Source organism: Hippocampus zosterae, chromosome 3, assembly GCF_025434085.1.
Source record: "Hippocampus zosterae strain Florida chromosome 3, ASM2543408v3, whole genome shotgun sequence".
Lineage (NCBI taxonomy): Eukaryota > Metazoa > Chordata > Actinopteri > Syngnathiformes > Syngnathidae > Hippocampus > Hippocampus zosterae.
This window is the reverse complement of record NC_067453.1, coordinates 3788008-3807880: the sequence shown is the minus strand read 5'-3', so window position 1 is coordinate 3807880 and position 19873 is coordinate 3788008. Positions and strand designations below refer to the sequence as shown.

At 45.0% G+C, this 19873-nt stretch overlaps 2 protein-coding genes across 5 annotated transcripts in view; both read left to right on the top strand.

Annotated features, from left to right (window-relative positions):
• Positions 1–4741, top strand: part of LOC127597723 (uncharacterized) — a 36777-nt gene extending 32036 nt beyond the window's left edge. The window contains exons 2-3 of one of the 2 annotated variants that reach the window (XM_052061022.1): positions 1523–2083; positions 4657–4741. In XM_052061022.1, the coding sequence (XP_051916982.1) occupies positions 1523–2083; positions 4657–4689 (594 nt within the window). In that variant the 3' untranslated portion in view covers positions 4690–4741. Of the gene's footprint in view, positions 1–1522; positions 2180–4656 lie in introns of those variants that run through there. The other variant, XM_052061021.1, reaches the window with a different exon arrangement.
• Positions 4742–5014: 273 nt separating this feature from the next.
• LOC127597673 (kelch-like protein 25) overlaps positions 5015–19873 on the top strand; it is a 39778-nt gene continuing 24919 nt past the window's right edge. For 2 of the 3 annotated variants that reach the window (XM_052060885.1, XM_052060886.1), the window contains exons 1-4: positions 5015–5172; positions 7451–7655; positions 8820–8925; positions 16400–16645. In XM_052060885.1, the coding sequence (XP_051916845.1) occupies positions 7474–7655; positions 8820–8925; positions 16400–16645 (534 nt within the window). In that variant the 5' untranslated portion in view covers positions 5015–5172; positions 7451–7473. Of the gene's footprint in view, positions 5173–6553; positions 6650–7450; positions 7656–8819; positions 8926–16399; positions 16646–19873 lie in introns of those variants that run through there. The other variant, XM_052060887.1, reaches the window with a different exon arrangement.

The following is a 19873-nucleotide window of genomic DNA, read 5'->3' as shown; positions in this document are numbered from 1 at the left end:
CCGTCCTGGCAGACCCAAACGTATTGTGAGGGTTTGTTGGGAGCGTCTGGCGGAATCCCCTGTCAGAAGGAGTTTCAACTCCCACCTCCGACAGAGCTTTTCCCATGTTCCGGGGGAGACGGGGGACATTGAGTCCGAGTGGACCATGTTCCGTGCCTCTATTGTTGAGGCGGCCAATCTGAGTTGTGGCCGTAAGGTGGTTGGTGCCTGTCGTGGCGGCAACCCTCGTACTCGCTGGTGGACACCAGCAGTAAGGGATGCCGTCAAGCTGAAGAAGGAGTCCTATCGAGCCTTTATGGCCCGTGGGACCCCAGAGGCAGCTGACGGGTACCGACTGGCCAAGCAGAACGCAGCTTCGGTGGTCGCTGAGGCAAAAACCCGAGCATGGGAAGAGTTCGGTGAGGCCATGGAAGCCGACTTCCGGACGGCTTCGAGGAAATTCTGGTCCACCATCCGACGTCTCAGGAGGGGGAAGCAGTGCACCTCGAACACTGTGTACAGTGGGGATGGGGCGCTGCTGACTTCGACTCGGGACGTTGTGAACCGGTGGGCAGAGTCCTTCGAAGACCTCCTCAACTCCACCAACATGCCTTCCTTGGAGGAAGCAGAGCCTGGGGACTCTGAGGTGGGCTCTCCTATCTCTGTGGTTGAAGTCACTGATGTGGTTAAAAAGCTCCTCGGTGGCAAGGCCCCAGGGGTGGATGAGATCCGCCCGGAGTTCCTCAAGGTTCTGGATGTTGTGGGGCTGTCCTGGTTGACACGCCTCTGCAACATCGCGTGGTCAACGGGGAGAGTGCCTCTGGATTGGCAGTCCGGGGTGGTAGTCCCTCTTTTTAAAAAGGGGGACCGGAGGGTGTGTTCCAACTACAGAGGGATCACACTCCTCAGCCTCCCTGGTAAGGTCTATTCAGGGGTGCTGGAGAGGAGGGTCCGTCAGGAAGTCGAGCCTCAGATTGAGGAGGAGCAGTGTGGTTTTCGTCCCGGCCGTGGAACAGTGGACCAGCTCTACACCCTTAGCAGGGTTCTCGAGGGTATGTGGGAATTCGCCCAACCAGTCTACATGTGTTTTGTGGACTTGGAGAAGGCGTTTGACCGTGTCCCTCGGGGAGTTCTGTGGGGGGTGCTTCGTGGGTATGGAGTACCGAACCCCCTGATACGGGCTGTTCGGTCACTATACCACCGATGTCAGAGTTTGGTCCGCATTGCCGGCAGTAAGTCGGAATCGTTTCCAGTGAGGGTAGGACTCCGCCAAGGCTGCCCTTTGTCACCGATTCTGTTCATAACCTTCATGGACAGAATCTCTAGGCGCAGCCGAAGCGTTGAGGGGGTCCGTTTTGGTGGCCTCAGTATTGCATCCCTGCTTTTTGCAGATGATGTGGTGCTGTTGGCTCCTTCAAACAGGGCTCTCCAACTCTCACTGGAGCGTTTCGCAGCCGAGTGTGAAGCGGTTGAGATGAAAATCAGCACCTCCAAATCTGAAACCATGGTCCTCAGTCGGAAAAGGATGGAGTGCCCCCTCCAGGTCGGGGGGGAGATCTTGCCCCAAGTGGAGGAGTTTAAGTATCTTGGGGTCTTGTTCACGAGTGAGGGCAGGAGGGAGCGCGAGATCGACAGGCGGATCGGTGCAGCGTCTGCTGTGATGCGGACGTTGTATCGGTCTGTCGTGGTGAAGAAGGAGCTGAGCCAAAGGGCGAAGCTCTCAATTTACCGGTCGATCTACGTTCCAACCCTCATCTATGGTCACGAGCTATGGGTCGTGACCGAAAGAACGAGATCCCGGATACAAGCGGCCGAAATTAGTTTTCTCCGCAGGGTGTCCGGGCTCTCCCTTAGAGATAAGGTGAGAAGCTCGGTCATCCGGGAGGGGCTCCGAGTCGAGCCGCTTCTCCTCCACATCGAGAGGAGCCAGATGAGGTGGCTTGGGCATCTGATTCGGATGCCTCCTGAACGCCTCCCTGGTGAGGTGTTCCGGGCATGTCCCACCGGGAGGAGACCCCGAGGAAGACCCAGGACACGCTGGAGAGACTATGTCACCCAGCTGGCCTGGGAACGCCTCGGGATCCCCCGGGGAGAGCTGGAAGAAGTAGCTAGGGAGAGGGAAGTCTGGGCTTCCCTGCTAAAGCTGTTGCCCCCGCGACCCGGCCCCGGATAAGCGGTAGAAGATGGATGGATGGATGGATGAAGAACAAAGACCCAGCTCAAAACGAGGTCAACAAAAAGTTCTAATCTCTGATTGTGTATATTTATAAACTTTTAACTATTTACAGTAAAACAACATAAGTAAGCTTTGATTACCACAAACAAGTTATGAATTAAAATTTGATATTGGATATTTTAACCTTGCACAGATACTTTAACGCTGCCTTTGAACTATCAATTAAGTTGAAATGAGTCCACATTTCACTGCTTTTCACATCCATTTTCTCGCCTTTCCACTTTCCACCGTGTTGTTTTTTCTCTATAGCGCTATCGAGCTCTATCTCATCTCCCTGTCTCCTGTTCGTGTGCTGTTCACAGTGTGCTGCTGATGTGTGTCTCAGACACCTCCCCCTTCTCTTCATTGCAGCGTGTGTGTGTGTGTGTGTGTGTGTGTGTGTGTTTTTTTTGTTTGTGTGTGTGTGTGTGTGTGTGTGTGTGTGTGTGTGCGTGTGCGTGTGTGTTGAGTGTAATTCTGCCCTCCCCCTTCTACCACGGATCTTAACCAATCACGTGCGGCTTAAACCGAAGGATGGGGGAAAAAACAGAAGGAAAAAAAAAGTCGGCTCCTACTCGGAGTGGCTCCTTATTCGGAGCTGGCTCCCGTCGTTCACGTCAAAGAGCCGGCTCTAAGAGGCGGTTCGTTCGCGCACGACACATCACTATGGTCTTCAGCCCACTGGATAGTGATATGAATTCCGGCTCCTTTTAGAGAGCCGGCTCTTTTGGATCGGCTCCCTAAAAAGAGGCCCTCTTTCGGCTCCCAAATGGCTCCTCAGTTTTTTTTGTTGCTTAAATTAATTTAATACCAAAAATAACGTAATATTATGTGTAAAATGAATTACTAATTCAAAAAATAGACATTATATCAAATATTTATTATTTTTATGGCTTTATTTATATTCTTCAGAACATACTCAACGTGGAGTGCTACAAAAATAAAAACAAAGTACAAAGACCCATCTCAAAACAAGGTTGTCAAAAAGTTCCAATCTCTGAATGTGTATATTTATAAGCTTTTAACTATTTACAGTAAAACAACATAAGCTTTGAATACCACACAACAAATTATAAATTAAAATATGTAAAACAAAAAGAAAAAAAGCAGCATCCAGGTAAAGGTTTTAGCTTGTCTTTAGCGAAGATTGGCATGAAGAAAAACCAAGTGCCTCAGCTTTGAGGGGTTGAGCCTCTTTCTCCTCTCTGTTAATATTTGCCCTGTTTTGGAGAAGATTCTCTCTGAGGGGACAGATGTTGCGACAACACACAGCCAACACAAAATGGATGAAAATCCCTTGCAATCATTTACCCAGTTCCTCATCAATTGTATTCTGTTTTGCTGGTTGTATAGCTTTTTGCATAAAGTGGCTCATAGAGCTCTGGGTTGTACATCTAGGCAGTTGTGACATTGCAGTAGCAGCAACAGTTGCAGACACACTCGCACCTTCATTAATAGCTGGTTCCCTTGCTTGTCTTTTCTCTTCAAATTGTACTGATGGGTAGACATTTCTGATGTGCCTGTGCAGGTTATTCGTGGGGCCTGATCTATGGGATATTTTAACCTTGCACAGTCTACACGTTGCCTTTGAACTATCAATTAAATTGTAATGAGTCCATGTTTCACTGCGTTTCCTATCCATTTTCTCACTTTTCCACTTTCCACCGTGTTGTTTTTTTTTCACTAACTAGCTCTCTCGTCTCCTCGTCTGTCTTGTTCGCGTGCCGCTCAGTGTGCTGCTGACTGTGTGTCTCTTCTCTAACCCCTCCCCCTTCTCTAAACTGCAGGGCGTGCGTGTGTGCGTGCGTGCGTGCGTAACCCTCCCCTTCCGGCTCCCCAATGAGGAGCCGGCTCCCAATGAGGTGGGAGCCGGCTACCATCGTTCACTTCAAAGAGCCGGCTCTCGGAGCCGGCTCGTTCGCGAACGACACATCACTACCACTGGAACAACGATTCAGTGACTGAGTGTGCCAGATGACATTCCATGTTTATTTGACCGTAGCATTATTACAACACTGCGGACGTTGTATCGGTCTGTCGTGGTGAAGAAGGAGCTGAGCCAAAGGGCGAAGGTCTCAATTTACCGGTCGATCTACGTTCCAACCCTCATCTATGGTCACGAGCTATGGGTCATGACCGAAAGAACGAGATCCCGGATACAAGCGGCCGAAATTTGTTTTCTCCGCAGGGTGTCCGGGCTCTCCCTTAGAGATAAGGTGAGAAGCTCGGTCACCGGGAGGGGCTCCGAGTCGAGCCGCTTCTCCTCCACATCGAGAGGAGCCAGATGAGGTGGCTTGGGCATCTGATTCGGATGCCTCCTGAACGCCTCCCTGGTGAGGTGTTCCGGGCATGTCCCACCGGGAGGAGACCCCGAGGAAGACCCAGGACACGCTGGAGAGACTATGTCACCCAGCTGGCCTGGGAATGCCTCGGGATCCCCCAGGGAGAGCTGGAAGTAGTAGCTAGGGAGAGGGAAGTCTGGGCTTCCCTGCTAAAGCCGTTGCCCCCGCGACCCGGCCCCGGATAAGCGGTAGAAGATGGATGGATGGATGGATTATTACAACACGACTCACTGCTATCTGTGTGTATCGACTGTTTTTGATTGGTTCCTTTGTTGCTTTTTCTTTTTTTATGAGCAATGTTTCAATCGTTGAATGAAAATGAACTACAATACCCGAATCCAATCGCTTCTCCGTAATGAATTCGTCTCTTTCAGCAGATATAAAAGTCCCGCCTAGTCTCAGTTCTATTGGGCTATATTTCCGGTTTAAACACAACAGAATTCGTGGATTGGCCAGAGACTTTCAATCACAGTAACAACAAATGTTATTGGTGCGCTCTGCTCATTCTTTTATTTTGGAAGGGGCTTCGTTCTTCAGTCTCTATTGGCTGGACAGGGTTTTGTGATCACTGTGTTGGGAGACAGGCACAGAACGAGCTTCGTCGTGCAATTTTGGAGACCAATGCTTAACTTTCAGGTGATTTAACATTACCTTTGGACTTGGGAATGGAGTAAACCAAATGAATGTCTATTGTTTCTCAGTAGTACGTCGACCCCGACCAAATTCGTGTAGACTGCACCGTGTGACTGCTCTTCGATAAATTAGCCTACAATTCGATAGTATCATTTGACGGCGCTTGCTGAACTTAGCACACGCTGAGTGACAGTCCATCCTTGTCAGGCAATGGTAAATTGTGGCACGTTCTTGGCCTCTGACAGCAATATTCGTCCATTTCAAAGCTTGCGACGTTTGGCAACATCTGAACACGTTTACTTCTTAATTTAAAATGATTAGCTTCATAAGTATGACCTCTTCGAAGTCACTGCTCTGTGTTAGCCTTCGAATCTAGAGATAAAAGAAGGTTACAATGAGCTCGATCAAATGAGTCGGTAGATAGCTCATGGGCAAAATCTGTTTCGGTATGTTCAGATAATGGTCACAATATGATCCTTTGGTATTGCTCTTTTGTTTTTACCGCATTGTTGCCCTTTCTTTTGTGTCATTTATGTATGTTGTTGCCTCTTTTAATCATTGCGTGTTTGGACAAGTCAGCACCTCTGTTAGATGATCTCTGTATGTATTCTCGTTATGTATGTGATATACAGAACATAATAGTTTTTAGTTTTAAAGTGTTATTACACCCACGCCTACGTACTCGCACGCACATTCACTACATACTGTACTTAAAGCGTCTGTTGACTTAAATCGTACATGAAATCACACAGTAGATACACATGATTAAAGAGGTGCGTCTGTTATGAATTTGAATGATTAGCATTTGATCAGATCTTTCCCTTGGAGGCCAAGCTTTTATTCTTGGGAAAGGAATATTTGTGGTGACACGAGGTGACTCAGTAGCCACACTCCAACCCTCTTGTTGTGTTTACATCTAAAGAGAGGGTATGTGTACGTCGTTGACCACATATTAAGTGAGTGGTGTAAATGGCTTGGTATTAGAGATAACTCTTGAATGTATTTCTGTTCAGAGTCAGTATGATAAGAGGCAGTTGAAATGATGTACAGTAAATATTCCCATCCCAGGAATTCTATGAAAAGGAATATCCTTCACCCGTAATAAAAACCTATGCATTAACATTTTGACTATGATATTACGTGTACCGGGATTTACGTAAGCGGAAATTCTACGAGCCGTAACCCGGATGGAGGTGTAATGCCGCGGGAGCTTAAATACACGCAACGCCCACCCGATGCGACGGAAAAGACACGATGCTGAGACACGTTTTCACTTCGCGTTTTTCGATCATCAAATTCGAAACAACGACGTGCAAGTGAGTTTTTATTGGCGTGCATTTTACTGTAATTGTAAATGATTTTAACTTTATTCACTTTCGTCTCGTAGATAGCGGCACCGACTTAAACGCGCCCACTCGACACGACGAAAGAAACGCGTTTGCTTCGCCGTTTTCATTCATCCGATCCGAAACGACGACGTGTAAGTGAGTTTTTATTGCTGTGCGTTTTATTGTAATTGTGAATGATTTTAACTTTATTCACTTACGTCTCGGGACAGTTACTTGCAACTAGCAAGAAAACTGTATGTCACGCAGGCGAACGTTGTCATAAACCAAAGAATGCACGCAACAAAACAATCCAAAATAGACGGCCCACATTGGCCTTACTTCATTCCTTCCTTGCTCCCAAGTTTGCTTGTTTCCTTTCTTCCTACCTTCCTTCCTCCCTTGGTTCCTTGCTTCCTAGTTTCCTTGCTTCTTTGTGTCCTTGTTGACTTGATTTCTTTCTTTGTTCCTTACACAAATTTCTTTCAATAGAGCGTCAAAACCGCTTATTCTCCGCGCTACATTTTTTTCCAAATTCCCCCCAAAAAGCCAGAAATTTTTTTTCTTCTTCTACGTCCACATTTTTTGACCAATTCAAACCAATCCGAATTCAATGCCTTCTGTTCACTCCAGGTCATTGTATATCATTCTACGTCATTCAATATACTGTAATTACATATCAGCTGATATTCCAAATGCTTCCACAAATTTTCGTTTAGCCATTCAGCCTTAACACAGAATTTCTCCAGAAATTGCATTCTCTTGTTTTTGATTAATATTAAAATAAATCGATTTTATCTTTCAAATATATTGGCCTTAAAATGATTTTTTTTCTGTGAAGGAACCTATCATGAAATTAGTGAATTAAGTATAAATAGTTGTTAATTTTGCACTAATTGATTCCCATTTTCTTTCTTTTTTTTTTTTTTTTTTTTTTTTTTACCCTTCATAACTAGACTTCTGAGCAAGGACGGCCACCATGTCGGTGACTGTTCATGAGAATCGGAAATCCCGCACCAGCACAGGATCCATGAACATTTCACTGTTTCACAAGCCATCACACCCTGACAGTGTGTTGACTCATCTAAACACAATGAGAAAACTGTGCATGTTCACAGATATCACGCTGTGGGCTGGGGACCGCTCCTTCCACTGTCACAGGTACGAAAATTATTGTTGGTTCAAATGTATTTGTTCCTGTTGTATGTATGTTTCCACAGGGTTCAATTTGGGACTTGTTGTTTTCATTGAATTTTCTGCCGATGGATATCATCTTAAGAAAACGCGGTATGCGGACTTTCTGGTGATCAAATCAGACGCTTTCTCCTTAAAACCACTTTTGTTCAGTCTTGAGGATATCAAGGCCTGGATGGCACTGAATTTCTTGATTTTCAATGCAAGGATACCAGAAGTTACAGTATTTGGTCCCAGTGGCACTTTTACATCCCATTCTGCTGGCACCCTGGCAATATATAAAAATTTACAGTGATGTTCAATGGGACCAGCAACTTAAATATTTTTTTTCATCTCTGGCAGCTAAGATAAAACATCTCCTTTCTAAGCAGCATTTAGAAACTGTGATGCCTGCCTTTATTTCTTGGCAGGATTACTGGAATACACTTTATTTTCGAGTAAATCAGTTCTCCCTCGAATGTCTCAAGTTATTCCAAAATGCTACAGCTTACCTCCTATCAATTTTATCGTAAGACACGGAGCACATAACTCCCAATTCTTGCTTTCACTGTCTCTCTGTACATTATAGAGTTCATTTTAAGTTACTTTTAATTGTTTTCAAACCTTTAAACGGTGTCGCCCCACCTTAACTATGTGAACTCCTTCACCTCATTGCACCTGCCTGAAGTCACTGACCAGACGTGACTCGAGGTACCAAGGGCACAACTGTATGGCTTTTGGCTCAGCATGAGACTCTGCATTGTTTTTGTGTTTTATGGTTGTATGTTTTCACCGTCTTTATTATTGAATGATTCATGAATTATTCATTGTACATAAAAAAGAAATACTCTGAGGTGGGTAATTTGAAATGTAATAAAATGATTGATTGATTGAAACTGCAAATGCATTTGATCCAGAAAAGTTACTTGAGTAAAGGTGGTTGGCATTATGCTTAAAAAAGGGCACACACATTTGTATTATAAGAAATGCTTTCAACTGACCATATCTATGTAATAAGTCATCTTTCTATATTTCACCCCAAAAGACCCAATATTTCGCATATTCTGACAAGGTATGTAAAATTATGAGCGCAACTGTCGTCATGTTGGCAACTTTTTGGAGGTGCCTAACATAACATTTTGCCTCTTACAGGGCAGTATTGGCAGCTTGCAGCCGTTACTTTGAAGCCATGTTTAGTGGAGGACTACGAGAAAGTATGGACAGTGAAGTCAATTTCAGAGACAGTATACACCCCGAGGTACAAATATTACAGTATTACTTGCAAGCAAAGTGAAATGAAATACACTGGACCCCTACACACTTGTGGTCCAGCATTGTACATTTGCTAATTTTCATACTGTATTTGTATTTGTCAGCTGTCCTCCATTATTTGTTGAAAAACTCAACTATTCAAAGTTTTTGTGCACAGGCAAAAGCCATGCCTAATTTAGAAATATTGCTTTTGGTGCCATGTTGCAGCATGCTGGTGCTAAGTATATACACTGAACAAAAATGACAATTCAACACGTTGGGACTTCCTGCCGGTCGGCTTTTTGGAGTAGTCACTCTTCTTGGCGCTCCTGACTTTATAACTTCTATTTTGTCATTTATTCACTAACTACAGCCACCAGCGTGATGTTTCAATTTGGTAGATCTCTCATGTCAACTTTAATAAACTTGTACAAATGTCCAGCAGAGCTTCGAGGAATCGGGAACAAAAGAAAGGGACAGTGACACCGCTAGCGAACCTAGAATGGCCATGCTTCAGGTTACGCTAAAAGAGCATTGAACTTGGTTCCCTGCAGAATTTAGAGTATTGATGTCAAACTCAGGTCCTGGAGGGTCGCTTTCCTGCATGTTTTCCAAGTCCCCCTGTTGCAACACACCTGATTCAAATGATCAGGTCATCAGCAAGCTGTGCAGAAGCCTGATATTGAACCTGTTCATTTGAATCAGATGTGTTGTAACGGGGAGACTTGGAAAACATGGAGGACAGCGGCCCTCCAGGACCTGAGTTTGACACCTATGATTTAGAGAACAGATGCCTATGATCAACCAGTAGATGAAGGACTGGTCCCAAGTCGATCCGAGGTGGAGAGGGAAAAAAAACCCCCAAACACATTTGTGTCTCTGTGCATGTTAGCAATATATTTTTTGTGTTAATGAACACTGCACCCTAATCATTCTATCAGTCTCACTTTCACAAAAAGTATTTTAAAAATAAAATACTAAAAAATAAATATAAAACAGGTCATCTTTAACCTACGGTGACGTTTGACTGCGTCACCGGAAGTTGTTAGCGCTCAGCAGTCTGCAGTTGCAGCTTGTGATCCGAGTTGTTGCGCTCTATCTTTTATTATCGTTATCATTATTCTCATTCAGAGTTTGTTTTGTGCAATTCACCGAAGGGACGGGCGAAGAATGGGAATCTGGAGGGCGAAGAGAAGCATTTTAAAACGGTACGCGTGAGCTACGATCGTTAACAGGCTGCAGAAGTGTGTCGCGTGCCTCTGCGTCAGGCTATTGCTCATCATAGCATGCATGTGGACGTACTTGCGTGCGTATGCGCGCGTGCGCAGCAACGGGTCGATCACGGGAGGTTGGTTGATCAAAGAGTAGATCTTTGGTCAAAAACGTTTGGGCACCCCTGATTTAGAGCATCAACTGAACATCTGGAAACTAAGTTGGGTAATATCCCAACTACTATTGCTAGTTATGGTCACCGCATCATGTCTCTGGAAACTTCAGCCACAGCAACAGGTGAAGATTTGACTGCCAAGCTTAACAACAGTGGTGGAGGAAAATGTCACATTGAGAGCCCCATCCAGATTGTCGAGGATTATTTGCCCAGAAGTGTTGGAACAACAATCTCCCTCTCGAGAAGTCATGAATGATTTGCACGTTCTCAGTCTCACGCCCCAGCTTCGCTATCCGGCTAAACAGGACGTCATGACTGATGACGGCACCCGAAGACTTTTGGCTTCTCCTCGTGGGGCTAATGGCTGTATCGCCTTGCACTGTATCCTGAGTTTGAGCTCTGTGGAAAACTGAAGTAATCATGCCCCCATACTATAGCTACCTAATAGAGATAAGTAAGCGGAGACATTTCATTTCTGCTAATGATATATCTGCTAACAAATAAATGTGGTCTGACTTGTGGCCACACATTCATAGTTTGTATATATATGTATGGATGGATGTATACACACATACTGTATCTGTTTTGTTTCACGTCTATTTTTGCCAGGGAACCCTTCTTGTTGGAAATCCACTATTTAGTAGTTAGGTGAGAGATCCTTGCAGGGAAGAGTTTGAGCCATGCTGTGGAATGGACGCACAAGTTTTGTTGACTTTTATGGTGGGTTCAGGGCCAGTTATGTTTGTGTATGTGTGTTGTTCTATCCACCCCCTCCCCTTTATTGATTTATTTTATGTTATTTTGCATGATGGTCAATATTTCACCGCCTTGACATGTTACAATACCGAGATACATTGTTGCGGTGAGGTATGACCAATACAGGTAGTATGGTTTATATCTTGGAATGTGAAGATAATGGGAACTGCAACTAGAGCGAAGATGTCATGTCCGATGATCAATTAAAGGACATACATATTTTTTTCTTCAGGAGACAAATCTTAAAAAATTAGGTTGTGCAACTTAGGTGGAAGTGAGTTGGTAATGTATACTACTCTAAATTTAGTGTCTCACTCAATTTTTCAAGTCGATAAAAGTCGATGTGCTACCGCACATTTTCACCTCACCAATGCACCAATGCACCAATGCAAAATGTATGGACACTCCAACTGGAGAAGATAGTAAAATTAGGAAAACACACTGTGCTAAAGAAAAAAAAATCATTGTATTTTATTTCATTTTTATTGAACCTTGATCCAAAACGTTTTGTTGTTCTTCACGAGCATTTCTAATTTAAAAGTAGTAAATTCATGTACACAATCAAAATGTATTATTGACCTGCAACTGTATTATACACCCCCAACCTCCCCAAACTTAAATATAAGATAAGATAAGATATCCTTTATTCGTCCCACACAGCCGGTAGGAGACGAGGCTTTTTCAAGAGAAAAACAATGTGATTTATGAATAATCACGTCTGCTATTAAATTAATTGACGATTTTCATCTTCTCCGTGAGGCGTCACCTTACCATGTGGAGGGGTTTGTGTGTCCCAATAATCCTCGGAGCTAAGTTGTCTGGGGCTTTATGTCCCTGGCAGGGTCACCCATCGCAAAAAGGTTTGAGGTGAGGGACCAGACAAAGCACAGCTCAAAGACCCCTTATGATGATTGAAATTAATGGATCTAGGTTTCCCTTGCCCGGACGCGGGTCTCCTGGGCCCCCCTCTGGAGCCAGGCCTGGAGGTGGGGCTCATTGGCGAGTGCCTGGTGGCCGGGCCGAGGCCCGTGGGGCCCGGCCGGGCTTGTCCCGAACAGGCAATGTGAGTCCCCCTTCTCATGGGCTCACCACCCATGGGAGGGGCCAAAGGGGTCGGGTGCAATGTGAGCTGGGCAGCAGCCAAAGGCGGAGACCCTGGCGGTCCGACCTGGCTGCAGAAGCTAGCTCTAGGGACGTGGAATGTCACCTCTCTGGCAGAGAAGGAGCCCGAGCTGTGTGTGAGGCAGAGAAGCTCCGACTGGATATAGTCGGACTTGCCTCCACGCACAGCCTGGGTTCTGGTACCAGTTCTCTCGAGAGGGGTTGGACTCTCTTCCACTCGTGAGTTGCTCACTGTGAGAGGAGCAGAGCAGGTGTGGGCATACTCATCGCCCCCCGGCTCAGTGCCTGTGCATTGGGGTTCACACCGGTAGACGAGAGGGTTACCTCCCTCCACCTCCGGGTGGGGGGATGGGTCCTGACCGTTGTTTGTACATATGCACCAAACAGCAGCTCCGCGTACCCACCCTTTTTGGAGTTCTTGGAGGGTGTGCTGGAGAGTATTCCGGCTGGGGACTCCCTTGTTCTGCTGGGGGACTTCAATGCTCACGTGGGCAATGACGGTGAGACCTGGAAGGGCGTGATTGGGAGGGAGGGAGTGGTGTTTTGTTATTGGACTTCTGTGCTCATCACAGATTGTCCATAACGAACACCTTGTTCAAACATAAGGGTGTCCATATGTGCACTTGGCACCAGGACACCCAAGGCCGCAGTTCGATGATTGACTTTGTGGTTGTATCATCGGATTTACGACCGCATGTTTTGGACACTCGGGTGAAGAGAGGGGCGGAGCTGTCAACAAATCAACCACCTGGAGGTGAGTAGGTTCCGATGGTGGGGGAAGATGCCGGTCCGTCCTGGCAGACCCTAATGTATTGTGAGGGTTTGTTGGGAGCGTCTGGCGGAATCCCCTGTTAGAAAGAGTTTCAACTCCCACCTCCGGCAGAGCTTTTCCCATGTCCCGGGGGTTCAGGGGACATTGAGTCCGAATGTACCATGTTCCGTGCCTCTATTGTTGAAGCAGCCAATCTGAGTTGTGAGTTCTGCTTCCTTGGAGGAAGCAGAGTCTGTGGACCCTGTGGTGGGCTCTCCTATCTCTGTGGTTGAAGTCACCGACGTGGTTAAAAAGCTCCCCGTGGCAAGGCCCCAGGGGTGGATAAGATCCGCCTGGAGTTCCTCAAGGCTCTGGATGTTGTGAGGCTGTCCTGGTTGACACACCTCTGCAAAATTGTGTGGTCATTGGGGAGAGTGCCTCTGGATTGGCAGACCGGGGTGGTGGTCCCTCTTTTTTAAAAAGGGGGACCGGAGGGTGTGTTCCAACGACAGAGGGATCACACTCCTCAGGGGTGAATGGATTGATGCTTTCATGTCAGGGGTGCTTGAGAGGAGGGTCCGTCAGGAAGTCAAGATTGAGGAGGAGCAGTGTAGTTTTCGTCCTGGCCGTGGAACTGTGGACCAGCTCTACACCCTTGGCAGGGTCCTTGAGGGTACGTGGGAACTCGCTCAACCAGTCTACATGTGTTTTGTGGACTTGGAGAAGGCGTTTGACCGTGTTTCTGTGGGAGGTGCTTCAGGAGTATGGGGCACCGTGCCCCCTGATAAGGGCTGTTCGGTCCCTATCCTGCCGATGTCAGAGTTTGGTTCGAATTGCCGGCAAAAAGTCAGAATCGTTTCCAGTGAGGGTTGGACTTCGCCAAGGCTGCCCTTTGTCGCTGAATCTGTGCATCACCTTTATGGACAGAATTTCTATGCGCAGCCGAAGCATTTAGTGGGTCCGTTTTGGTGGCCTCAGTATTGCATCTCTGCTTTTTGCAGATGATATGGTACTGTTGGTTCCTTCAAGCAGGGCTCTCCAACTCTCACTGGAACGTTTCGCAGCTGAGTGTGAAGCGATTGGGATGAATATCAGCACCTCCAAATCTGAAACCATGGTCCTCAGTCGGAAAAGCTTGGAGTGCCCTCTCCGGGTTGGGGAGGAGATCTTGCCCCAAGTGGAGGAGTTTAAATATCTTAGGGTCTTGTTCATGAGGGAGCAAGAGATCGACAGGCGGATCGGTGCAGCGTCTGCTGTGATGTGGACTTTGTATCGATCTGTTGTGGTAAACAAGGAGCTGAGCCAAAGGCCGAAGCTCTCAATTTACCGGTCGATCTACGTCCCAACCCTCATCTATGGTCACGAGCTATGGGTCGTGACTGAAAGAACGAGATCCCGGATACAAGCGGCCGAAATGAGTTTTCTCCGCAGGGTGTCCGAGCTCTCCCTTAGAGATAAGGTGAGAAGCTCGGTCATCCGGGAGGGGCTCCGAGTCGAGCCGCTTCTCCTCCACATCGAGAGGAGCCAGATGAGGTGGTTCGGGCATCTAATTAGGATGCCTCCTGGATGCCTCGAGGCCCTGGTGAGGTGTTCCGGGCATGTCCCACTGGCAGGAGACCCCGGGGACGACCCAGGACATGCTGGAGAGACTATGTCACCCCGATGGCTTGGGAACGCCTCGGGATCCGCCAGTAAAAGCAAAGTCTGGGCTTCCCTGCTAAAGCTGCTGCCCCCGCGACCCGACCCCGGAAAGTGGTGGAAAATGGATGGATGGACTATTTTCATGATCAGATAACCAAGCTTCTTGCCGTATCCATTAAGGGAGATTTCGGGCAAACAGAATCGGCTGTATTCTTCCCTCTGCCTCTTTTTATTGAAATGATTTTCATTCAATACATGTCCACTATTTCTTGTAAGTAGTGGAAAAAAGCACAAATATATAACTGATAGTCCTTAGCAAACCTAAAATACTTTAAAAGATGTTTTTTCCACATAATTGTCTCTCATAATGCACCACATTAAGCTTCAAAATAAAGTAAGCAAATGCAAATATATACAGGTAGCTGATATAAATATTTAATATATGAAATCATGTATTTTTTTAACCTTATACCTGTAAGCGCCTTGTTCGGCTGACGTCGATTTATTTTCGAGTTTCGGGGCTGTATGCTTACCATTTCCAATTTCCTGTTGTTCTTTCTCTACACACTGCACACAGGAGCACAGTATTTAGCCAATTTGTAAGCTAGCAAGTACAGCTGAGACTCTGTCTCATGTTCCCCCAGTTTCCGAGCAGCAGCTCAGAGCGGATTGGTGTGGATGACCTTTCATGAGTAGCATACCACTTCTGATTGGTGAGGTTGGCGGAAAGGAGGGAGCCGGCGTTTGTGTGAGATCATTTATACAACCAACTGTAGGTGGGTCGGACCCCCGCAAAAATAAATAAATAAATGAATAAATACAACAACAAAAACACATCCCCGCCTCCTCCGACAAAATATTTTTCGGGAGCATCGAAAATTCACAATCCTTTTATTTTAGAGCGAGTCGGTGTTAGCTCACATACTGGCACAGACAACAAACAATGGCAGCCGAAACAACATGCACTGTGGGGATTTATTTCTTTTTAAAACCTCATGAAGCAAAACAGATGCACATTAGATACAACTGGTGATATATTAATTCCAAGAGGTATGGTTAAATTGTTTTCACTGATGAAGTAAAAGCAATTAATTTTCATTTTTATTTTTACTTATTGTTTTCTTTAAAAACTTAGGGGTGGGATTTCAGAGTTATACATCTTTTTTGGGGTGTCATTTTTATTTTTAGGCAATGTTAGCCCTTTTTGATGGTCGTAAGGATGCAGATTGGATTCTATCAAACAACTAGATGAGCTTTCTTTTTGTAATCCTCCAGGTCCGAACTTCAAGGCTCAATGGTTAAACGCTGCACCATTAAATGAAGGATTTACAGTATACATGAGGTGCCATGTCTGTCATTATGGTAACGTTAGACCAAACCCCCAAAAGACAGATGACCTAAGCCTAAAGGCATTGCCTTCCTGACTAGCGCGAGAGGGACTTCCGGGAAGCGTTTTACAAAGTCATGGCTAACAGCACTAACATTGGACTTTTTCCTTTTTGCATGCTGGGACGAATAAAGGTTTTTATTTGTCTCGCGTTGTTCCATCCCAAATACCTGAACCCCGCTCTTTAATCTTTAATCATGTGCTGTATATATTGTATCTGTAAATATTCAAAACTGAATGCAACTACCTGATCTTAGATACAGACAGAATTATAACGCCGCAACGTTTTGAATGATTTGTTAACCTCAGGATAAAAGTTTTATTTTAGTAACAATGAAATGTCCAAAATGTATGGAAGTTAAGATTCCAACATAAATTCAAAGTTTATTTATGTCTTTGTGCGTGTACACATCACTATGAATTTCTTGCTCTTACAGGTCTTGGAGCTTCTGCTGGATTACGCCTATTCATCTCGAGTCATTATAAATGAGGAGAATGCTGAATCATTGTTGGAGGCCGGAGACATGTTGCAGTTTCATGACATACGGGATGCCGCAGCAGAATTTTTAGAAAAAAACCTTCATTCTTCAAACTGTTTGGGGATGTTGCTGTTATCAGATGCCCATCAGTGTAAAAGATTATATGAGCTGTCATGGAGGATGTGCCTACTACACTACGAAACGGTAAACATGCAAACACTCACTACACACCCGGTAAATTGTCAAAAAGGTGAAATACCGTATTTTCACGACCATTCGACGCACCGTACGGTTGGGCGCAGTCTCATTAATGGGTGCCATTTCTGTATTTTACACATAGACAAACCGCACTGTATTAATGGGTGCATTTTTACAGTGGTAAAACATTACGCCAGCTTAACCCTTAGGTCCTTCGAAACAAAAAACCCGTAAGTTACTTATTTTACAATTTTGGAAATTATGCATGTTGTGTTATACAAACATTCTTTTTTTTTTTTCCGAACACTCAAAATGTTCAGAGGCATCTGTGCTATCCATACATATATAGTTTTTATTAGATGTTTGGGATTTTTTTATTCTTTATTTTTTGCAAAAGGAAAAAAAAAATGTCTGGAGGTCCCAACCATGCCCTACTAACAATCCCGACCGGACGTGTTCATGTAAAATGCATTGGTTTGAAGCCTCCTGCAAAAAGGCAAACTCATTTGCGATCCTCTGGCGCCACCTAAAAGTTGCACAATTGGAATGACCTCAACCCAACAATGTGGCATGCATACGTCTGTCCAAGCGAAAACAAAGCGATTAACGTAAAAATCGCGTGAAATGCATGTTTACACATTAGGCTTACGATGCATTCAAAAATATTAATTTTAATAAATATTAAAAATATTAATTATAATGGGTCTCTATGTAAAATGGGTTCAAAATATGTACATTGTGAAGATTACGGAATCTTTTATTATTGCTGCACTGCCTGAGAATTATCAGCTGGTGACGTCATGCAATTTCGGCCATTTTAGAACCACCCCATACGTTTCAGCTCTCTCGTGTTTTTCCGAATGCCTTTGCCTTTGATTCAAATACATAATTTTGCATTTATCGCAAACGGACTACGAGGGTTAAACATATGGCATGCATGCGCGCACGCTAACACGTTAGCTTGAAGCATACGGTAGCATGCCAAGACATACGGATACACGCTAAAACACGTTTTTAAAAAAGGCAACGAAAGCAGAACTGAGTTCGAGTGTATTTTATTTAGCCAACGTACAATGTTCTCACGTTTTTCTATCAATCATCACCCAGAAATCCATCAAAGTCCTCATCTTTGTCCAGCGGTTGGAGTTCTTCAGTCAAGCCTCCGGGATTACCGGCAAGCTCAGAGTTCATTTGCTTGACTTGGTTTTTCACCGCTGCTGTGAGATGGGCACACATGCCAAAAGCATAACCGATGGCTTGAAGTTTGAACTGAGCTTCGTAGGCGTGTCTCTTTGTCGAATTTATTTTCGGGGGTTCTTAGAAACCAAAACTGAAGTTGTTTTGCAACAATGCACATTGTCACACTCTATACAGGTGTTGGTACCTGCTTGCGGGTCCCTTTAGCGTCCACTTACACGCCCACCTTTCACCCATTGGTGGACTGCTCCCCAGCATGCCTGTCCTCTCTCACGTCTGCCTTCTCTGTCTCTCTCTCTCTCCCTCTCCATATATGTATATATACACGCCCACCCTTCCCTGATTGGCCGACTTCTTTCCCGCATGCCTGGCAACAGTCACTTCCGCCTTTTCTCTATATAAACAGCGTGTCGGCTGTCGGTCAGATTTCGGAACTCGGCGCATACAAAAGACGCTCCGCATCATGAGGCGTCCTGTCCATTTTGGAGAAAATTTTACTTTTAATGGCGCCTTATAGTCGTGAAAATACGGTAATTGTATCGTCGCCCAGTAGATTCCTTTCTTATACATTAATCTACTTCTGGGTACCCACTTTTTTCGCTGTCGCATTACTTTTGAAATGTCCAAATCAAAATTATCTACTGCAACTAAGGATTGTAAACATGCATTTATTTATAGGTATCAGGGCTCTGTACTGAGATCAATTTGGGCATCTTGGCAACCTAATTTTTCAATGGTGCATCTTAAAAAAAAGAGCTTCCACCAGTGAAACCACTCTTTTGATGAGTAGGGGAGTTTGATCTTCTGGACTACAAGACGAATGATTAAAAGCTACAACGGCTCAATTCAGCCTTAAGAACAAATTTATACATGCATTTTCCGCTTGCTATTAATAGGTATGAGTCTCGATGTTGTAACGTGTGATTTTCAAAGAAAGAGATCATGCATATGTTTTTTTTTAACTTACTTGCATTAAACCAGACATACAGTATTGTCCTCACTCAAAGACACACTGGATTATGAGGCGCATCTTCAATGAATGGCTATTTTGTAAATTTTTGTCATACATTGGACGCTGCACATTACAAGGCGCAATCTATAATTATATTTAGTGATTTCCTCGCTTTATTTTCTTCGTGGTTTCATTGACATAATTAATTTACTTTTTTCGGAGGCGGCCATGAATGCCTCTCGAATGGAACGGAAGAAGATAAGACAAGATCCTTTATTTGTCCCACACTGTCAAGTCTACAGCAGCAAGATTGTGGGTAGAAAGAAGAAAAACAAAGTGTTTGAATTCATAAATAAATGTACATCATTCAATTAAGTGCAATATAAATATAGCAGAGATGAAAGTCCTCCGGATTTTCACGGAATTCCGGGTTTTTCAAATTTTTATGAAAATCTCTCCGGAGAATTGAGGAAAAATTGCCTCAAATTAATCCGAATATTAGTTGACAACATTGAACGAAGACGCGTTTGAGTTCGTTGTTTTGCTTTCACAAGCGTAGCCATGTTGAGACACTAACACGAGTAACCGTAAAGAGGTTTTCGTCTCTTTGTAAACACACTTGCTAAACCCCAGTGGAATGAATAAAAGACACAGTGGACAAGACAGTTGTTGTAAAAAATATATTTGGACAAAAAGGGAAACGCACAGATTGGCAGAAAACATACTCAAACGACTTTGAGTGTGGTCTCGGCGAGCTTAGCTTAGCTGTTGTGTGTGATGTCGGGTGTGTGACGTCGTTGCGTTGGCGTTGATTGGTTGAAATCAAAAGACGCGCATGCGTACGTGTTCGTGCTGAAGCACGCACAACAGAGAGTGGCGGACAATCTACTGATGAGGCTCGCTTAGCTTGAGTGGCGTCGCCACAACAGTAATACCCTCGCCTCGCTATATCTCGGAGATTTCGAAATTTCGGCAAGAACGGAAGCCATAAAGCGCGCATGTGTGTATGTGTGTGTGTGTGTATATATATATCAGTGTTGTGTCCAAGGACCGGCAACCCGAGGCCAAGGCCAAGGACTTGACTC